The 23159-nt window shown below is 40.1% G+C and overlaps 1 protein-coding gene across 1 annotated transcript in view; it reads right to left on the bottom strand.

Moving 5' to 3' along the window:
- The window catches only part of LOC137437353 (dipeptidyl peptidase 1-like), a 60673-nt gene that overhangs the window by 17041 nt on the left and 20473 nt on the right, over positions 1-23159 (bottom strand). Inside the window, exons 2-3 of the mRNA XM_068131693.2 lie at positions 21882-22075; positions 7048-7193 (exon numbers count right to left, since the gene is read on the bottom strand). Coding sequence (XP_067987794.2) covers positions 7048-7193; positions 21882-22059 — 324 coding nt within the window. The 5' untranslated portion in view covers positions 22060-22075. The remainder of the gene's footprint in view (positions 1-7047; positions 7194-21881; positions 22076-23159) is intronic.

The following is a 23159-nucleotide window of genomic DNA, read 5'->3' as shown; positions in this document are numbered from 1 at the left end:
AAGGTCGAAAAGAGTCCAAAGGGTGTAAAGGATGTAATTTAAGGTTAAACAGTCTGAATTGTCTAAACCTGAAGGGTCTAAATGTCAAAAAGGGTCTAATATAAAGCAGCATTAAAAGATGTGAATGTCTAAAGCAGTATTAAAAGATGTGAATGTCTAAAGCAGTATTAAAAGATGTGAATGTTTAAAGGCTAACAAGGGGTATAAAAAGATAGAAAAGGGTCAAAAAGGGTCAAAAGGGATGAAAGTGCCTTATAAAGTTTTAAACGGGCCTAAGGGATGTGAAGGATATAAAGGGGTCTAAAGGTCTTCAAGGTACATTCCAATAGTATGTAATTAATGGACCTAATTAATACATGTAATCACAGTGCAATAATATGGAAATTAATAGATATACTCATGTTCCATAAAGATAATTAGTAGACGTATTACTCACATTTCATGAGTGCATAATCAATGTACGTCCTCACATTGCATTAGTATGTAATTAATGGGTATACTCACATTCCAATTGCACATAATTAGTCGACATACTCATGTTCCAAAGAAACGTAATTAACAGACGTTCTCACATTGCATTAGTATGTAATTAATATAAAACTTACATTGCATTAGTATGGTTCCAATAGTATGTAAGTAATAGACATACTTACATTCCAATAAAACGTCATCACGAAATGTACTTGCATTTCATGAGTACATAATTCATAGACATACTCCCGGTTTAGAATAGGTACACCGTATCCCTGCATGTCGTAAGAGGCGCCAAAAAGGGTTGGCGTCAGGAAGGGCATCCGGCCATAAAACATTGTCTCAAAAAGGGAACCATGACAATTACATATGGGCAGGGTACAGCCCAAAGTACCGCGTGGGCGTCCTTACCCCCTCTCGTCAAAACTCAAGGTGGGGAACCCGATCAAAGCAAGGGAGAAAATCACTCCATTTATGACGACGAAACGTCTGATGCCCCACGTGGAGATCGGTTTCTGAGGTTTGGGACATGGAATGTTGGGACAATGACAGGGAGATCAGGAGAAGTGGTGGAAGTATTGGTCAGAAGAAGAGTGGACATATGTTGTGTGCAGGAGACGAGATGGAAAGGAAGTGGTGTGAGAATGGTGAAAGGTAGGCAGGGACAGAAAAACAAGTTTATGTGGCAAGGGTGCCCAGAAGGCATGAATGGTGTTGGTGTCCTGTTTTCTGAGGAGTTTGTAGACAGTGTGGTGAGTGTGACTAGAGTGAGTGAAAGGTTGATGATGGTGAAAATGATGATTGGAAAGCTTTTGGTGAACGTCATCTCGGGATATGCTCCGCAGGTTCGTCGGAGCGATGAAGACAAGGACAAATTCTGGTGTGCAATAGAGAAGCTGATGGAAAACGTGAAAGATGAGAAAGTTGTTGTGATAGGAGGAGACTTAAATGGACATGTGGGAAGGAGTATGGACGGTTTTGAGGGAGTCCATGGGGTTTACGAATATGGTGTGAGGAATGGAGAAGGTGAAAAGATTTTGGAGTTTGCTGATGGAGCTGGTTTGTTGATTTGTAATACTCGGTTCCAGAAAGCGGATAATAAGCTTGTAACATAGTCACGTGAAAAAGTAAGTACACCCCATGTAAAGTTTTGACTTTTTCAACATATTTCAACATACAGCTATTTGATCTTAATTTCAACAATATTGTTAGATAAAGGTGATATAATATAACAAATATCATGAAACATTTACATTTTGTAGGCCATTGTATAATTTAAATAAACATAAATGCAAACTTCGCATGTGGAAAAAGGAAGTACACCCCTACATTTATCACTACTTCAAATACGTAAAATTAGAATCAGGTGCACCACTTCAGGTGCAAATGATGAGAACATCGTTAGAGAGGATCTTGGAGGAACCTGTCTTATTTAAACCTCAGACATTTCGTTTGGTTTGCTCTTTGTTGTTGAAGTGTGTGACGTCACCATGCCTAGATCAAAAGAGCTCTCTGAGGCCTTCAGAAAGAAGGTTATAGATGCCGACGAGTCTGGGAAGGGATTTAAAAAGATCTCCAAACAAATTGAAATCAATCATTCGACTGTGCAGAAGATCATCTACAAGTGGAGAAGATTCCAAACAACTGCCAACTTGTTCAGGCCAGGCCACCCCAGCAAGTTCAGCCCGAAAGCAGACCGCAAGATGCTGAAAGACGTCTCTAAGAACCCCAGAATATCATCACGGGAACTACAGGTAGCTCTTGCCACTGTTGATGTCAAAGTGCACGAGTCTACCATTAGAAAGAGGCTGCACAAATTTGATCTACATGGGACGTGTGCCATGAGGAAACCTTTGCTGTCCAGAAAGAACATCAGCGCAAGACTAAAGTTAGCCAATGAACACCTAGGCAAAGATCAGCACTTCTGGAACAATGTGCTCTGGACAGATGAGTCAAAGGTCGAGCTATTTGGCCACAGTACCAGAAGACATGTTTGGCAAAAACCAAAGACAACATTTGACCACAAGAACCTGATACCAACTGTAAAGCATGGTGGTGGAATTATTATGGTTTGGGCAGCTTTGCTGCATCAGGGCCTGGGCAGCTCACCATCATAGAATCCACTATGAATTCTTCATTGTACCAGAGGGTGCTTGAGGATAATGTGAGGCCATCTGTCGGAAAGTTGAAGCTCAACCGAAGGTGGACCTTGCAACATGACAATGACCCTAAACATACCAGTAAATCCACCAAGGAATGGCTGAAAAGAAAGAAATGGAGGGTTCTGGAATGGCCAAGTCAAAGCCCGGATCTAAATCCCATCGAGATGTTGTGGGGGGATTTGAAACGAGCTGTGCATGCAAGAAACCCCTCAAACATCGCACAGATGAAAGAATTCTGCATGGAGGAGTGGACAAAAATTTCTCCCAGTCGATGTCAGAGACTGGTAGACAGTTATAAGAAACGCCTACTTGAGGTTGTTTCTGCCAAAGAGGGCAATACCACCTATTCGAGCCAAGGGTGTACTTACTTTTTCCACATGCGAAATTTACATTTTTGTTTATTTAAATATTACAATGTACTACAAAATGTAAATGTTTCATGATATTTGTTATATTATATCACCTTTATCTGTCAATATTGTTGAAATGAGATCAATTAGCTGTATGTTGAAATATGTTGAAAAAGTCAAAACTTTACTTGGGGTGTACTTACTTTTTCACGTGACTGTACACATCAGGTGGGTCGACGACAACCATTGACAACCTGATGGTGCATAGGCGAGATTGGGGGAACCTCCGGGACACAAAGGTGATCCCGGGGGAGGAGGCTGTTTCACTGCACCACTTGGTTGTCTGCGACATAAGGGTGAAAGGTGTGAGGAGAGCTCAGCGGGTGAAGTACCAACCGAGAATGAAGGTGTGGAGGATGAAAGAGGTGAGAGTGAGGGAGGCATTAAAAGAGAGGCTGAATATGGTCGAGGATGATGTGGTTCAGATTTAAAGTGGTTGGATGTCAATAAAAGATAGTCTGTTGGGAGCCGTTGGTGAGGTATGTGGATGGACAAAAGGACCACCGAGGCATTCGGAAACATGGTGGTGGGATGATGAAGTTGAAAAGAGGATTGACGAGAAGAGGAAGAAGTTCAAGGAGTGGCAGAAGGCGAAGGGTACGGGGGCAGAAGAGGCAGAGCATGAAGGTTATAAGGCAGCCAAGAAGGCTGCAAAGAAAGTGGTAGCAAAGGCGCAGAAGACATATAGGAAAATGTATGGAGAACGCTTGGATTCGGAAGAGGGTCAGAGAGCGATATTCAGGATTGCAAAGCAGATAGCGAAAGAGAGGTGCGATGTGATGGGGGTGAGGTGCTTGAAGGATGAAGTGGGACAAATCGTTGTCGACCCAGATGGAATTAAAGGAAGATGGAAGAGATATATGGAAATGCTGTTGAAGGCAGAGAATGAATGGGAAGGCAACATAGAGAGTAACCCAGTTTTAGGACCGGCAGAGAAGATAACTTTGAAGGAAGTTGAATAAGCGATAAAATCAATGTACAGCAGAAAACCGTAGGGTCGACGGGAGTCGTGGGAGATATGTTGAAGGCAGCAGGAAGTTGGGTGTGAAGAGAATGACAGAGATCTGTAATCTGTTGGTGAAAGAAGGCCGCATTCCAGTGGATTGGGAACTGAGTACCCTTGTCCCTCTATACAAGAAAAAAGGTGACCCTCTGGACTGTGGCTCGTATAGAGCAATAAAGTTATTAGAGCATAGAATGATGGGATTGGAAAGGGTGTTGGAGAAGAAGATAAGGAAGAAAGTGAAGATCGATGAAATGCAGTTTGAATTTATGCCAGGAAGAGGAACAACAGACGTGCTTTTTATTGTAAGGCAGTTGCAGGAGAAGTACATGGAGTAGAGGAAGAAGTTGTTTCTTGGGTTTGCTGATCTGGAGAAAACATTCGATAGGGTTCCACGTGAAGTAGTGACATGGGCATTGAGGAAGTTCGGAGTGGAGGAATGGTCGATCAGAGTAGTGATGGCAATGTACGAGAGAGCGAGCACAGCTGTAAGGACGAAGGACGGGAACAGTGGTGAGTTTGAGGTGAAGGTGCGAGTGCATCAGGGGTCAGTGCTAAGTCCTTTACTATTTGTAGCTGTGATGGAGGTGCTGGCTCGGATCGAAAAGGAGGGTTTACCGTGGGAGTTGTTATGTGCAGATGATCTGGTGTTGATTGCAGAGAGTATGGATGGACTGAAGGAGAAGATGAACAAGTGGAAGGAATGTATGGAGGCGAAAGGTCTGAAGATGAATATCGGAAAGACGAAGGTGATGGCATGTGGTAAAGCATGTGGTGAGGTGGATAGAACTGGGAAGTGGTCATGTGCTGTGTGCAGGAAGGGTGTCGGAGTGAACTCCATTCAATGTACAATGTGCGCTGAGTGGGTTCATCTAAAATGTAGTGATCTGAGAGGGTCATTAACCAGTGTGGCAGCTACATTCAAGTGTAAGGTGTGCACAGAGAGAGCTGCAGATGGAGGAAATGTTGAGTTGGATCTTGGAAACGGGGTGAAGCTGGAAGGTGTGAAAACATTTTGCTACCTCGGAGACAAGCTGAATGGAGAAGGTGGATGAGACTCGGCGACGGTTGCCAGAGTGAGATATGCATGGAAAATGTTTTGGGAACTGATTGGCGTGCTGACGAGGAGGGGAGTGTCGTTGAAGCTGAAGGGAAAGGTGTATGCTGCATGTGTGAGAAGTGTTATGATTTATGGGAGCGAGACATGGGTAATGAACGTAGAGCAGCAACAAAGGCTGGAAAGGGTGGAAATGCGAATGGTTCGGTGGATGTGTGGAGTATCGTTGAGAGAGAGGAAGACAAATGATTAATTGCGAAAGATGATCGGAATAGAGCCTGTGATGGATGCTGTGAAGTGAAGCAGGTTCAAATGGTTTGGTCATGTGTTGAGGAAGGATGAAAGTGACTGGTTGAGAAGAGTGATGGAAATGAATGTAGAAGGTAGTAGAGGACGGGGAAGACTGAGAAAGACTTGGCTAAAGATGGTGGAAGAAGAAAGGCAGGCAAGGGGTTAACAAGAGGAGATGTAGAAAATTGGGCAAAATGGAGAAGATTGTCATGGGGCCTGCAAAGCTAACCCCTGCTCTCGCAGGGAAAATGGCCTTAAAATGCCTGTTGTTGTTGTTGTTGTTGTAGACCTACTCATGTTCCATAAAGGTAATTAGTAAACGTCGTACTCACATTTCATGAGTGCATAATCAATATAACACACTGACATTGCATTAGTATGTAATTAATGGGTATACTCACGTTCCAACAGTATGTAATTAATAGACATACTTACATTCCAATAAAACGTAATTACAAAACGTACTTGCATTTCATGAGTACATAATTAATCGACATACTCACATTCTGTGCGGACTAACATAAACAAATGGACCCTAATGCAATACCCTCTCCTCTGGTGAGAGTAATAAAATAATGGTTTTAAAGGGTGTAGAAAAAATACCTTTTTTGTAAGTTTACCACCGTTGATGCACCGTCTTTTACACCACTTTCTTTTACAAGTTAAGGGTGTAGTACTGGTGAAAAATTGAGAAAACTACATCGGTACCTTTGAGAGGTATCTAATTTTCAGTTTTTCTTGAAAGATATAATCTTGGCTCTCAGACCAGTTTCAACACTTCTTTGTCATATTACATGCATATAATTTGCATAAATTAGACGGTCAATAAAAAACAAGGAAAAACAAAGAACACATTTCTACTTCTATGTCACCTTATTACCCATCATTCTTTTCACACAAAACTTGGTACATGTATTATACATGTGTTACTCTACTACCTGATGAGAGGATTTTGTGAAATTATGTCAAATGTTCACTAATTAGCTAATTATGCCAATTACCAGATAAAACTTGGTTGTCCTGCAAATAAATCCACAATGGCTACTCCTATAAACAAAAGCCTTCATCATTTTAAAGGAAGTGATATTCTGAATATCCTGTCCAAATTTCAGCCCAAAAGAATGATGCAAATTAAAGTTATAACAAATAATTCTACTTCCAGTTATTGAGGGGCATGTATGATGTTAGAAAATTTGGACATTTTTCAATAATTAGGGGTACTTCTATGACCTCTAATAGCATGATTCTTGTTTATAAGACTATAAGGAAACTTCAGCTAAAAATAAAAATAAAAATAAAAATCACCTGTTCACCAGTACTACACCCTTAAATCAGTTATTTGTCCATGTTGTTTGTGTCCATTATGACAGTAACTAAAAACATTAAGTTTCCTATTTGGAATGTTTTTCAAATTTTGTTTGACTGCCAGACAGACTTAAAAAAATACCTTACTCCTCTGTGCATGTGTGCTCGCAATGAGATTCCGTACAATTTGCCAAATTCGGAGGAGAGCACTACAGTCCTAAAGAATCCTGACAGTGACAGCACTATAAAAATTATCAATAAACATAAGTAAGGAGTTAATTTATTTTAATGTTGTCATTTAATGGCCATTACCTGTGTGGAATAATTTAAAATAAAAAACAGACTTACAGAGAAGAAAGCAAACCACTTGTATCCAGCCACCTCCACTTCAAACCCCTCGTTGTAGATGAGCGTAAAGGTTCCTTCGTTTCCATGCTCATCTATGGCGATGTTGGGACTCTGTAGCTTAATCACTTTCTGGATAGCGTCAGAACCTGCCAGGTGTGGAAGTGAAGGTAATGGTGACTTTTAAAACTTCCTTTTCTGATAATGAGGTAAACTCTAATGCAATGCACACTTATTGTTTATTTTAAAAAATAAAATCAGAATTGGTTTTAAATCTACTGTATTTACATTTACATTTAAATTCACAAGCAAAAACATCATTACATTTCCATTTGAAGTATTATATTTTGGGCAATTACTTGAGGATTTTCTTTCTACCTGAACAACGTATTTCCTAAATATATTTTGTCACTAGATTGTATGGCTAAATGGTCGATGAACGTGTTATCAGCACAGGAAAATCTCAGGTAGCAAACAACTAAATCATTCAAACCTTTCGGCCTGGGGTTCTTAACCTGGGGTATCCATATCCCTTGGGGGTATGGGAACCAAAATCTGGGGGTATGGGACTCGTAATCAATTATAATAATTAATTGCAATAAATTAAATGAAATATCAACTTTAAATATATAATAAATAGATATTTAGGTATAAATATATATATTTCAAAACAAATTATATTTGTATAATTATATTTCAAACAAATAGAAATTCAATTTTCTAATAAAATTCGAATAAAACAACTATATGCCCCGGGCGTATGCATGCGATTACAATGCATGATTGACATGACAAAGAACATTTACATAGTGCATAGGGCGGGTCAAAGTTCACACTGAGCCAATGTGCTGTCACGTAATGTAGGCCCTACATTACGTGAGATTGTAGGCTATTACGGCAATCAATAGGTGAAGAACCGAATATCGGCAATTACGGCAATTACGACCTCATTTTACAAAGACAGTCAACTTTATTCGTGGACGGGCATTAAATAATCGGCTATTTCAAAAATTCTGTGATGAGATTGGGGTGGAACATTGTGTTTTACCGTACCACACAGAGGTACGTTGGCTATCTCGTGGTCGTGTTTTCGCACGTGCAGTGGAACTTCAGGAAGAAATTCTCGAATTCCTCAGGCATCAACGTCAGGTTGCACTACACGTGCCCTCTTGCGAACACTTTTGAAGATGAGCATTTTATTGTTAGCCTGGGATATTTGGCCGATATTTTCGGTCACCTCAATGACTTGAACATGTCGATGCAGGGAAGGGATGTGGACATTATTCAACCCAGGGGAAAGTTAGTGGCATTCACGAAGAAATTACCTGTTTGGAGTCGCCGTGTTGAAAGCGGAAACATGGCGAACTTTCCAATCCTCGGCGATATCCTTCTTGCTGGAGAAGATGGAAAGGCATTGCCTGGGGAGATACTTCAAAAAGTCAAGGACCATTTGAAAGTCCTAAGTACCAATTTTGAGGGTTACCTCTCTGATATTGATGATCCTAGCATGGAATCCGTTTGGATCCAGAACCCTTTCTCGTTTGATATTTCTACGATGAGTGACAACGATTTAGTGAAGGATGATTTGATCGAGTTCCAAGAAGATCAAAGGAAGAAAGCTGATTTCGGAAAGGCTGGGCTGGATTTTAAGCAGTTTTGGTGTGAGCAGATAGCAGCTTACCCTAGCTTGGCGAAGAAGGCAATGAATGTGTTGGTTCCCTTCACAACTACGTATCTCTGTGAAACAGGTTTCTCTGCATTGTTGAACCTCAAATCAAAGTGGAGAAACCGACTTGATGGGTCCGATGATATGCGAGTGGCGTTGTCACGAACTGTGCCCCAATTCCATATTCTGATTGCATGAAACGAGCAGCAACAATCTCACTGGATTAGTAAAACGGCTTGCATAAAACTTGCATGTTTTAGTTTAGTTTAGTTTGTTTTGTTTCTTTGTTAACAAGCAAAGAAATAAATAGGGATAAAATCCTAATGATTTTCTTTCCTGTTCTGTTCCTAATTATCCAAATGTAAAACTAAGCTATTGAGATATTTTGAAGTCACACTGGAGCCTAATGGGACTGGTAATCAGGCGCGGATCCCCGAACTTGGCCCATTTTCTGGGTAATAAGTTACCAATTTTCATCCAAAAAAATAGGCAATTAAAGTAAAAACACCCCTCAGAATGCACCACAGAGCACCTAGAAATCGAAAAAAATTATAGGGGGACATGCCCCCAGTCCCCCCTAGCGATGCACACCTTCGGTGCGCCTTGGTCAGTCAACAGTCTGGCGAAGGGGGTATGGGGACATCGTGGGCAATCCGTTGGGAGTCTTGACAGGGAAAGAGGTTAAGAACCCCTGCTTTAGGCCTTACCATCAGACAAGACCTTTCTTTGGGCAGAAGTAGTATGAAAATGGGGTTCTGAACTCCCTACCAAAATAAAATATTAAATAATCTTCTTTTTTCTGGTCCCTACGACCATAATTAAACAAATAATTCGATTTTTGTTTTCTTAACAGAAGTAATAATAATCTTTCTCAATATAAATAGGCCTACACACCTGCAAGCCATGTAGAGCCATGCCCCCCTGATTAGGTTTGCCACAGTACGTGCCTTAATTTACTCCTAGGAGTGAGGATAGTTTAAGGGCTAACCCCCGCTCTAGCAGGGAAAATGGCCTTAAAATGCCTGTTGTTGTTGTTGTTGTTGTTGTAGTAGTGAGGATAGTTTAAATGGGCTTAGTGGACTTGGCAGGGATAGCTTAGCTTAAAAGGGGTTTTGAGGGGAAAGAGCTGGGGATTAAGATATAGAAGTTAGCGGAGCAGGTAAGGTTAGAGTCAGGTAAGGTCCAAGCCAGCCATAGGTCGCCGCATGCTCCTGCCACCACGAGACTACTAGCTGCTGGCTCATACATCTGAGGCCGGCTCACACTATCTGTAGTTCAGCTCACCTGTAGCCTGCCAATCTGTCAAGCCTACCAGTCTAGTCATGCCATTGTTATGCCAGTCATGCCACTTGTGCAGCTATGCCTTTTGCTGTGCCACCTGCCATGCCATGTGCCTGCTGTTTGCTTGTTTATAGGCCATAAAGACAAAAAGACAAACAATGTTTGAAGGCCAATTTAGTCATTTTGTCATGGCCACGTGAGCCAAGTGTCCTTTATTTACTTGCTTTGGGCCATAAGGGCCAATTTGATTTGCTCGTGTTTTCCCAAATAAGACGCATGTTGTTGAGAGGCCACACGGGCCCTTGTGCAATTTCAGAAGTACTTCCGTAGTGGAGAGACCATTTGGGCCACGGAGCACCGGGTGCTGAGAAGACACTGTGGTCACCGAAGACACTTGTGCTGCTGGGAGCCAGGGCCTGATAGACAGCATTGGGAAAGGTGTCTGAAACCAGAAAGGAGAGGCCTAACTTCTTTATCCTTCTATAAACGTCAGCTTCTCTTTTATTCACAGCAGATCAATTACCATTTAAGGTATTTTATTTCCTATTTGTTAGGTAGTTGTATCACTGTGTGTGCCAATCCTCGGATGGATCTTAAGCCAGTTGTCCTTCCCGCTAGCATTAACTGGTGGATGTCAAAGATACCACGGTGTCTTTTGTGAAGAGTGGGCAAGTTATTGGTAGCACCCTGAACAAATTACAAATTCCTGCTCAAATCACATTCATTAGAACATCTGGCCTAGCTTGACTCTTTATGAAAGATTTGGCCCAAAATCTTTCCCTGTCTGACCACAGAAGAAACAAGTACAGGTACATACAAAGTACACCGCCCCCATGCCAAATAATTAAATATCCTACAGCGCGGCATTGCCGGGGCGCCTGTGGCGCCCGGCAATACCGCGGTGCAGCTCATAGAGATTGCATTGGGAGAGGGAGAGGTGTACAATAATTGATCGATTAATTGCATAATTAAAATCAATAAAAGATTAAAATAAAATATTTTCTTAATCAATTGGCTAATAGCATAACTAAAAGACTAGTGCTTCATCCGAAGATGTATCTTTTAGAAATTTAATTAAATAAGTCATTAATAAAAAAAATAATTAATTAAGTCATTCATTGAATAATTAAATAATTAATCGATTAAATGATTAATCAATAAATCAAAAATATCCTTTATAGTCACATTACTTCGTCACTGTCATGTCCAAATATTAGCTTCCCAGCTCAAAAGGTGCCTGAGATGTTGCCCAGATGAGAAATAAAATAAAGAAATAATTCATAATGAAAATAAATAAATAATAATCATAAAAAATGAAATAATTAATCAATTCGCTAATAGAACACGTAAACCACCACCATTTCATCAGAATCTGTAACTAAAAAAAAAAAAAAATTTGTCATTAATCGAATAATTAAATAATTAATCTATTCATTGATTAATTAATAAATCAAAAATAGCCTTTGCAGCCAAATCACCTGGTCATTGGCATGTCCAAATATCAGCTTCCCCAACTCAAAAGGTGCCTGAGATAATGGTCAGAAGAGAAAGAAAATTTAATTAATTATATAAGTACTTAATTGAATGAAAATGAATGAATGATCGTTTTAAGGCCATTTTTCCCCGCTGGAGCGGGGGTTAGCCTTGCGGGCCCCATGACAATCATGGTTCCCTGTTTGAGGCAATGTTTTTATGGCCGGATGCCCTACCTGACGCCAACCCTTGGTCACGCTCTTCGATGCACAGGGATACGGTGTACCATCTCCAGGCATTTTACTTAATTAATCGCTAATAATTAAATAACTCCTCAATTAATTTATTAATCAAAAAACAAAAAATACGTTTTTGACAAAGGACTTGCTCACTATTGTGCCGAAATTTCAGCTTCCTAGCTCAAAGGATGGCTGAGATATCGCCCGGACAAACAAACAAGAAAACAAGAAAGAAAACAAGAAAACAAGAAAAAAAACAACCAGAGTGAAAACTGAGTACTCCCTTTCAGCGTGCGTCACTGCCGAGCCCCCTTCGGTGCCCGGCAATGACGTTTTGCAATGCCCGGAGATGGCATCGGAAAGGAGGGGTGTACAAAAACAAGAAAGCAAGAAAACAAACAACCAGAGTGAAAACTGAGTACTCCCTTTCAGCGTGCGTCACTGCCGAGCCCCCTTCGGTACCCAGCAATAACGTTATGCAGCACCTGGAGATGGCATAGGAAAGGTGCGGTGTACAACATCTCCTTGTATTCCCAGGATAATGACCAATTGCAAACGTTTTGCACTTGCTGCAGGGTTGTGTGGGAGTCCGATTCGACTCCCACCTGTATTGAGATGTTTTTATTCTCAGGAGTAATAAATGTTATTTGTCGTTGCTGTTTAAAGACGATGGCTAATTTTGAATGATGATATCTTCCATTCGTTGTTTTTAATAAACACATCTCATGACACACCAATCATTATAATGTTCAAAATGTATATTGTCAATAGAGATCAAGAGTATAATTAGTGATAAATCTTTGAGCAATCTACATTATGAATTATAGAACTTGTGTGTTCACTATGCTTCGAAAGACTTACAGGAATAAAGTTCACATTGATTATAATCTGTGCAAAGATGAATGAAATTTAATATTTCTGAAGACCATGAAGCAGTGGTTCCAGGAATATTAGTGGAATGTCAGGACTCTTTTTTTCAAAAGCTTATCTCTTAAGGTCTGTTAACAGACGTGAATTTGTACCTGAATGTCTCAGCTTCTTCTGCCTCTGTTTTCCATCTTCCCTACGTCTTGTGGCTTCAAGGACAACCCAACCCTTCTTTCATTACTCTCAAATACTATAAAGGAACCGAAGTTAGCTCAGACAGTAGAAGAGGTCATTGGATGTTATGCTGTGTAACTTGAGGTGTTTTGGTGCCGGTGTCACGAAACAGATCCGCCCCCGAAACAGATCCGCCCCCCCACCCCCCCCCCCCCCCCCGGCGATTCTGTACCGGTACAGATTCGCCCCCCTCGAAATAGATTCGCCCCCCTGCCACGAAATAGACTCTCCCCCGTGACAAAATCGCCCCCTCATAATATATATGTAGATGTTTCAGCAGATATTCAAACTTGGAAAAAAGTGTGACAATTGTATGACTCTTGGTGATTGTGGAAGTTATTTTACAATTAATCTACAACTAGAGCAACTGAATATTGGTGTAAACCAATAAAAATAAAACCATAATAACCATAAAAATAAATAAAAATAACCAAAAATAACACAAAATAACCAAAAATAACCATAAAATAACAATAACTAACCATAAAAATGACCATAAAATAACCATAAAACCATAAAAACCATAAAACCATAACCAAAATAAAAATAAACCAATAAAAATCTATCAATAATTACAATATCAAGTGTTCAAGTATGTCTTAAAAAGATTGAGAAAATGTGTACGTCCGCACCCAATCAATTCCCCAAACAATATTAGTAGTACTTTTATCACATCCCCTCTTGTAAACCAATATTTCCATATGTATATTTATATATCCGCAAACGAGAATGGGGGCGATTCTATTCTGATGGGGGCGAGAAACGTATCCGCCGGGAGGCGAGTTTAAACCGGTACAGATTCGCTGGGGGCGAGTTTTAACCGGTACAGATTCGCCGGGGCGAGTTTAAACCGGTACAGATTCGCCGGGGGCGAGTTTAAACCGGTACAGATTCGCCGGGGGGTGAGTTTAAACCGGTACAGATTCGCCGGGGCGAGTTTAAACCGGTACAGATTCGCCGGGGGGCGAGTTTAAACCGGTACAGATTCGCCGGGGGGAGAGTTTATACGGGGGCGGATTTATTTCGCGACACCGGCTATTGTATTCTCTTGTTGTACCAATTGACTTCTCCTTAGAATTAAATCTTGACATTGTTCTTGAGGTGTGGACATTCTATTTAGTGTACACACTTCTACGACAGTTGGAAGGGATGTATTGGTGGTTTTGGCGTTGTCAGGGTTGGAAGCCACAAAAATGAATTGTATAATTTAAAAAGTACCGTACAGTATGTGAACCAAGTGCTGAGCCCAATTCACTATCTCTTTGGACGTGCCTCAGATCCTGAAAGGTGTGGATTCAAATTACCTACATGGTGAGGATGATGTTCCTTGTTACCTAACCTGTAACACCTTATCTGTACCAGCAGGAAAACATCATTTTACTGTGAGAATGTAACGGCTGCACCACATACACGGCTGCTGTGGTGTAATTGCATTATATCGCTTATCAAAATCATAAAGATTAACCAAAAGTTGAAGGACAATTATAATTATACTTGAAATACCAATAAAAATTCTTATCAAAGTTTATGAAAATTTCCATGTTTCCTATAATTTGCATAGAATTGAACACAACGATAAACGTCATCTGGCCATTTACCAACTTCTGATGAGATCAAGTATAATTGATGAATAGAATTTCGACTTTAGGGAAAAATTATTTTCATCAAAAGATATTTAAGTTTTAAAAATGTAACAAGTTCACTTTTCTCCTGCTCCCCCTCCCTCTCCTGACCCCCTATCTATATCTATATGCATACAGTATAACCTCGCCGTCCGTGGGGGTTACATTCCTGTAAACCTCCACGAATGGGGAAATCGCGAATGTCAATGAGAAATCGCGAACGGCGGACAGTTTATAGCATGTAAGTCAATGAGATACGTTTCAGCCGTCAAAGTTTAAGTTCAAAAATCATTAATAAATTTAAAATGTTAATATAAAAATAAGACCAATCAAGTAGAATGAGGTCAAAATAAGTAACACCATCAATAAGAAAGCTATTCTGCTTCGAGCACCTGTACAGTAGAGTACAGTATTGCAATGAAGTTGTTGTTGTTGGGTGGAGCCCTGGTCAGTTCTGCTTGAACAAGCCCACGGCACGGAGATAGCCGATCGATCTCCCAGGAGCGACCTACAGATCCATCACATCTATTTAATTATATGGTGCTCTTCCCTTAGTGGAGCCAGGACCACGCATAATGTGTTCTTCCATAATGTGTTCTTCCATAAAGGTCTTCCATAATATGTTCTGTTGTATGATGCAGTCTGCAGGGGTTGCAGGTGTCGTGGGTGGAATCCCCGATAGTTGCTGATGAACTTGTAGGTGGAGATGGTGGAAATTAGTGGGAGGTGGATGGAGTGCCAGTGGCAGTGGAGGTCGACAGGGTGGTGGCAGTGGCGGCGGATGGTTGCTTGAAGAATTAAGTTATTTTTCACTGTTTTTCTTTGCTTTAAAGGTTTTTGTAGATTCCTTTATAGGCTGATAATTGCTGATCTACTGTATAAGCCTCTTCCAAAAACAATGCTCCTTTTCATGTTGGTGTCAATCTGAATGGACTTTCATTTCAAATATTCTTCAATTTTCCGAAGTTCTGAAATGATTTTGGCAATCAATTGTGGCTACTTTAGCTGATCCTCCTCTTCCTTGTCTTCTTCACATAATTTAGTTAATTCACGTGATTTAGTTCATTCAACCAATTACTCTGTCATCAGTTCCTCCCCATGGGACTCAATCAGCTCCTCAACTTCTTCTGCAGCGAGGTTTTCAAATTCTTCTCCTCTAAGTTGTTCGGCCAAATCAACAATCCTCGACACTTCACCCTCTTAAGGAAACCACGGAAGTCATGAACTTCCGCAGGCCACACTTTACGCTAACAGGCATCCAATGTTTAGTTTCTTAACTTTATCCCATGAGTCCTTTATGATGCTAATGGATGTTAAGACATCAAATTTCTTCCAGCATTCCCTGACATTGGTTGTGGGGTCATTTTCCATGGCCTGAACTACGTGATCAAAGCTCTTCCTGGCGTAGTATGATTTCAATGTAGCGATGACACCTTGATCCATGGTATTGATGTCATGTTTGAGAGAGAAAGAGGTCCTCGATATCAGGATGTCTCTCAGCCAAAGCTGCAGGGTGTCCTAGAACATTATCCACAAGTAAGAGCGCTTTAAAAAAGAGATTTAAGTCCTTCAGATAATTTCTGACTTTGTGAACAAAACAGTTTTCAAACCAATTTTCAAACAGTTTGGCTGTCACCCAGGCCCTGTTATTGGATCTTCAAAACACAGGTAGAAGAGCTTTATGATTCCCTTTGAATGCATGGGGATGTTCGGACTGGTAAACAAGAATTGCTAGGACCTACAGCCTGACACATTGCCACACAATACAAGGCTTAACCTGTCTTTCGCAGCCTTAAATCCAGGAGCCTTTTTTCTTCTTTTGAGATAAAAGTCTTATTGGACATCTTCCAGAAGAAGATGTGATGCGGCTGAATCCGGAAGACGCACAATGTACATTTTTCTATTTTTCAGCTCTACAGTACAGTATTGTAATTTAACATGTAATGTTAAATTAAGGAAAACACTGTTATCCAAAAATTGAAAATGTTTAAAAACCTATGAAAGCCGAACAGTTTAAGGATTGGGATTCACTTTTTCTGCCGTTATGCGGACGTATCGGCGCGGAGGGAGAGAAAGGGTGTCCAAAGGTTAAGCGCAGATACGCAAAATCACAGACCATGAACACGCGGACAGACATGTTTGACTATATTTTCAAGTGTTTCGTTTACGTTTGTTTGTACGTTATTATTTCCTGGCCAAACTGTAGCACCTAGAGGCCCCAGATGGTGGGTACTTCAGAATCTGGACAAAGTTCAAAACTACCAGACATTGGCCTCGACCTCCGTTTTGAGACCATCAAAGGCTGCTATAAAGTGTATATTGGGATGTGGGGTTAGGCAGTGCTGCCGCCGGCCAGCAGGCGAAAGGTGACCACCATGAGGACAATAACTCCATAGCTTTTCAATGTCCAACACGTCCCGAAACCACCACCAGGAAAAGCTCACTCCCCAAGGGCAGTGCTGTGTATCCCCTACCCCCTCCCCGAGGGCAGTGCTGTGTAACCCCTACCCCTCCCCCAGGGCAGTGCTGTGTATCCCCTACCCCCTCCCCCATGGCAGTGCTGTGTATCCTCTACCCCTTCCCCCAGGGCAGTGCTGTGAATCCCCTACCCCCTCCCCCAGGGCAGTGCTGTGTAACCCCTACCCCTCCCCCAGGGCAGTGCTGTGTATCCCCTACCCCTTCCCCAGGGCAGTGCTGTGTATCCCCTACCCCCTCACCCAGGGAAGTACTGTGTATCCCCTACCCCCTCCCCCATGGCAGTGCTGTGTAACCCCTACCCCCTCCCCCAGGGCAATGCTGTGTATCCCCTGCCCCTTCCCCCAGGGCAATGCTGTGTATCCCCTACCCCATCCCCCAGGGCAGTACTGTGTATCCCCTACCCCTTCCCCCAGGGCAGTACTGTGTATCCCCTACCCCTTCCCCAAGGGCAGTGCTGGGTATCCCCTACCCCCTCCCCCAGGGCAGTGCTGTGTATCCTCTACCCCCTCCCCAAGGGCAGTGCTGTGTATCCCCTACCCCCTCCCCCAGGGCAGTGCTGTGTATCCCCTACCCCCTCCCCAAGGGCAGTGCTGTGTATCCCCTACCCCCTCCCCAAGGGCAGTGCTGTGTATCCCCTACCCCCTCCCCAAGGGCAGCGATGGGTATCCCCTACCCCCTCCCCCAGAGCAGTGCTTTGTATCCCTTACCTCTCTTCCCCAGGACAGTCCAGTGCCAGATAACCCCCTCTTCCCCACCAGGCAGCCCCGAACTATATAAACCTAATATTGAAATAAACTATTTGTGTTTAACACGATATTTTAAATCACCCCTTATAGTAAACTGAAGGATCTCAACAACATTCCCACTGTACAGTAAGTAACATGAAAAGATGTTCCAACTGTGAACAGGTAACTACCTTATTGTGAGCACTGAAAACCACACTCGCCAGAAAGAGATGCAACATTCGTTACAAAAGGTACCAAACATCCCTATTTCACACCGATCAGCTAACCTGTTTACACCAAATAAAACACAATATTTAACTTATTTGTATTCAAACTAGCTCTCCTCTCACAACTTGTTCACACTAAATAAAACAATATTTAACTTATTTGTATTCAAACTAGCTCTCCTCTCACAACTTGTTCACACTAAATAAAACACTTATATATTTAACGTATACAATATAAATGTTCAAACTAACTCACCTCTCACAACTTGTTTACACCAAATAAAACAATATTTAACTTATTTGTATTCAAACTAGCTCTCCTCTCAACTTGTTCACACCAAAATAAAACAATATTTAACTTACTAGTGAGGTACCCGTGCTACGCACGGGTGGGAGGCCAGGAGCAAACAAACAATGCAGAAATGGCGAATGCTAAAGCATGAAACCAATAAATTCCACATTACTGTAGCACCTTCAGTCGCACGTCAGACATGGACAGCAAGTTCGTGAAGGACTTCCATGAAAAACGTACCCGTTGGCAAACAAAGGGGTAGGTTTGTTCCATACCCAGTCAATGGCGAATCTGCATATGGCGATCCGCGAATTCACGTTCAGAAAGTAGAAACCATCATGGCATTTCGTCATTCACTTGAACTCGATATCTCTTTTTTCATTCCAAACAGCATAACTCCAATCACAAATTAAATAACATTAATATAAAAAATAAACTTTTAACAACATTCGTGACATAAACAAATATTTAAATCCTGATGTGAAATTCCGTACGGTTGGGTGAACACAATTACAAATTCAAAATCGTAATTGTATTCACTCAATTCCAATCATCAATTGATACTTTAACAAAACGATTAACACGATTAACGTTTAACGATTTAACATTACGATTGAATGACGGTTGTATTTGGATATTATCAAACCCGTGCATTGCCATCATCTGTCCACTTCCGCATTCGCGGCAGGGTCATAATTGTTATCAAAATCTAAGCAGTATTTGTAGAATTTCAATAAAAGCCACATCACTGTTCATATCGGTAATTATTATTCCATCGTGTTTGGAAAAACTGGAAAATTGGAAAAATTGGAAAAACAATATAGCCTATTTTACTCCCAGGGATCCCAGGAATACCCACCCAAAATATCGTTGCGATCGGTTGAGCCGTTTTTGCGGTACCTTCGAACGGACGGACAGACATTTGGTGAATTATAGTAAGATTTGTATTCAAACTAGCTCTCCTCTCACAACTTGTTTACACCAAATAAAACAATATTTAACTTATTTGTATTCAAACTAGCTCTCCTCTCACAACTTGTTTACACCAAATAAAACAATATTTAACTTATTTGTATTCAAACTAGCTCTCCTCTCACAACTTGTTTACACCCAATAAAACAATATTTAACTTATTTGTATTCAAACTAGCTCTCCCCTCACAACTTGTTTATACCAAATAAAACAATATTTAACTTATTTGTATTCAAACTAGCTCTCCTCTCACAACTTGTTTACACCCAATAAAACAATATTTAACTTATTTGTATTCAAACTAGCTCTCCCCTCACAACTTGTTTACACGAAACAAAACACAATAGTTATAACTTATTTGCCTTCAAACTAACTCTCCTCTCACAACTTGTTTACACCAAATAAAAAAATATTTAACGTGTTTGTATTCAAACTAGCTCTCCTCTCACAACTTTTTTACACGAAACAAAACACAATAGTTATAACTTATTTGCATTCAAACTAACTCTCCTCTCACAACTTGTTTATACCAAATAAAACAATATTTAACTTATTTGTATTCAAACTAGCTCTCCTCTCACAACTTGTTTATACCAAATAAAACAATATTTAACTTATTTGTATTCAAACTAGCTCTCCTCTCACAACTTGTTTATACCAAATAAAACAATATTTAACTTATTTGCATTCAAACTAGCTCTCCTCTCACAACTTGTTTATACCAAATAAAACAATATTTAACATATTTGTATTCAAACTAGCTCTCCTCTCACAACTTGTTTATACCAAATAAAACAATATTTAACTTATTTATATTCAAACTAGCTCTCCTCTCACAACCTGTTTACACAAAATATAACAATATTTAACTTATTTGTATTCAAACTAGCTCTCCTCTCACAACTTGTTTACACCAAATATAACAATATTTAATTAATTTGTATTCAAACTAGCGCTCCTCTCACAACTTGTTTACACCAAATATAACAATATTTAACTTATTTGTATTCAAACTAGCGCTCCTCTCACAACTTGTTTACACCAAATATAACAATATTTAACTTATTTGTATTCAAACTAGCTCTCCTCTCACAACTTGTTTATACCAAATAAAACATTATTTAACTTCTTTATATTCAAACTAACTCTCCTCTCACAACTTGTTTACACCAAATATAACAATATTTAACTTATTTGTATTCAAACTAGCTCTCCTCTCACAACCTGTTTACACCAAATATAACAATATTTAACTTATTTGTATTCAAACTAGCTCTCCTCTCACAACTTGTTTATACCAAATATAACAATATTTAACTTCTTTATATTCAAACTAGCGCTCCTCTCACAACTTGTTTACACCAAATATAACAATATTTAACTTATTTGTATTCAAACTAGCTCTCCTCTCACAACTTGTTTACACCAAATATAACAATATTTAACTTATTTGTATTCAAACTAACTCTCCTCTCACAACTTGTTTATACCAAATATAACAATATTTAACTTATTTGTATTCAAACTAGCGCTCCTCTCACAACTTGTTTACACCAAATATAACAATATTTAACTTATTTGTATTCAAACTAGCTCTCCTCTCACAACTTGTTTATACCAAATAAAACAATATTTAACTTATTTGTATTCAAACTAGCTCTCCTCTCACAACTTGTTTATACCAAATAAAACAATATTTAACTTATTTGTATTCAAACTAGCGCTCCTCTCACAACTTGTTTATACCAAATATAACAATATTTAACTTATTTGTATTCAAACTAGCTCTCCTCTCACAACTTGTTTACACCAAATATAACAATATTTAACTTATTTGTATTCAAACTAGCGCTCCTCTCACAACTTGTTTATACCAAATATAACAATATTTAACTTCTTTATATTCAAACTAGCGCTCCTCTCACAACTTGTTTACACCAAATATAACAATATTTAACTTATTTGTATTCAAACTAGCTCTCCTCTCACAACTTGTTTATACCAAATAAAACAATATTTAACTTATTTGTATTCAAACTAGCTCTCCTCTCACAACTTGTTTATACCAAATAAAACAATATTTAACTTATTTGTATTCAAACTAGCGCTCCTCTCACAACTTGTTTACACCAAATATAACAATATTTAACTTATTTGTATTCAAACTAGCTCTCCTCTCACAACTTGTTTACACCAAATATAACAATATTTAACTTCTTTATATTCAAACTAGCGCTCCTCTCACAACTTGTTTACACCAAATATAACAATATTTAACTTATTTGTATTCAAACTAGCTCTCCTCTCACAACTTGTTTACACCAAATATAACAATATTTAACTTATTTGTATTCAAACTAACTCTCCTCTCACAACTGCAGATTATTTAAAGGGTGAGAAGGTGACATTGGAGACAGGGTATCGAGACATTGGAGGAGAGGTGAAAGGCTGGTTAATTGTTCAATTTAGAGGGTAATGAAGAATCAGATCTTTATTCTTCGAGATGAAGCATCAACTGACAAAATGATTTTCTCCTGGATTGGTTTGAAAGGATTTTGAGCACTTTTGTAGCAGCAGTAATATTTAATTGTGAGCTCCTGAGAATCTGCAAAAATGGTAATTGTCATCTTTGCAGATTGTTGTTTTACCAGGAGTGTTTAATTTTGTTGTTTTTTTCTTATGTATTCCAATGAGGTTTGAATCCTGAAATCCTGAGACGACCAACCAATGCCATTCAAAACAGGATCCCAGGAAGACCTACCGGCTCCGTCTGAGCAGGTGCTGTAGCGTGCTCCAAATACACGAGACACGAAGAAACGCCATGAGCCCAACAGGTCCGAGTACATGCAGTTCACTGGGATGTCGGCGGCTGTGGGTGGTGCTGCTACCCCCAGGAGAATGACGAGGACGCACAACGCACTCGTCGTCCCCACTGCCATGGTGCCGAAAGTGACTCTGTGATGATATACAGGTGCGTTTTATTCTCGTGCTCCTCTCATTCTATTACTTTAAACTCCTCCCATATACACCTCTATTAGGGGACATTAATCATTTATGTACACATGAAACTGAAGATAATGATGCAAAATAGGACAAAGAATGAAAATGGGAGTGTGGGTAAAGAAGTGTGGCAGGCAGCTGTGTATTATTTTCTCATGTGTTGTAACATCGTATGAACAGAGTATATATCATGTGAAAAAAATCCTTTCATGCCACCGGTCATATAGGGCTGCCGAAGTCAATTTAACCCATTTTAGAGTGCAAACCTCTGCCAGGCTGAACAATTAACGTCTTTATCCATCCCACTGATAGGTCAGATCTGGATCCAACATGAACCAAAATCTAATTGGCTTGTCCTCATCACACAACCAACCTATCCAAGGTTCGTCCGAATCCATCCACAACTTTTTGAGATATCGTGCTATATATTGTTGTGTGCCTTATCCCTCAATGGGGAAGAATCACTTTAAAATTCTAGTATCTGGATCCGGATCCGGATTTGACCAGAATTGAATCATTTCGTCTGCGTCACCTACTCATCCTCTCCACCAAATTTCGTCCGAATTTATCCACAACGTTTTGAGATATCTTGTTCACAAACAGACAAACAAACAGGGGTGAAAATTTAAGATCCATCCACCTTTGGTGGCGGATGTAATACGTTTATGGCACATTTAGCAATTTTGGGAGCCATTTTGAAAAAATGGTCGCTACTGGTTCTCATTTTGCCGACCTCCAAAGGATGAACAGGGTGAGTCAACCTACAGGTGTTATTTGTGCCACAAGGGACTTGAACTCAGGAGTCAACATCTCAAGTGAACCACCTTCACAGTTGAGCCACCACCATGCACTAACCAGAAAGTAAACATGCAAAATTATTAAGCTCAGGGTTCAAAAAGTAGCTATCATAGCATTTCCAGAACTAAATATACTGTCGTCTTCCCGGGGGGATTAAGATCACCCAAGGTGACGGCTGACGGGTGGCCGATCGAGCTTTACACTACGAGGAGTTCAATCAAACTATGGCGGTGTTATTTAT

The sequence above is a fragment of the Myxine glutinosa genome, chromosome 12 (assembly GCF_964187855.1).
Source record: "Myxine glutinosa chromosome 12, kmMyxGlut1.1, whole genome shotgun sequence".
Classification (NCBI taxonomy): domain Eukaryota; kingdom Metazoa; phylum Chordata; class Myxini; order Myxiniformes; family Myxinidae; genus Myxine; species Myxine glutinosa.
This window is presented reverse-complemented; position numbering and strand designations above follow the sequence as displayed.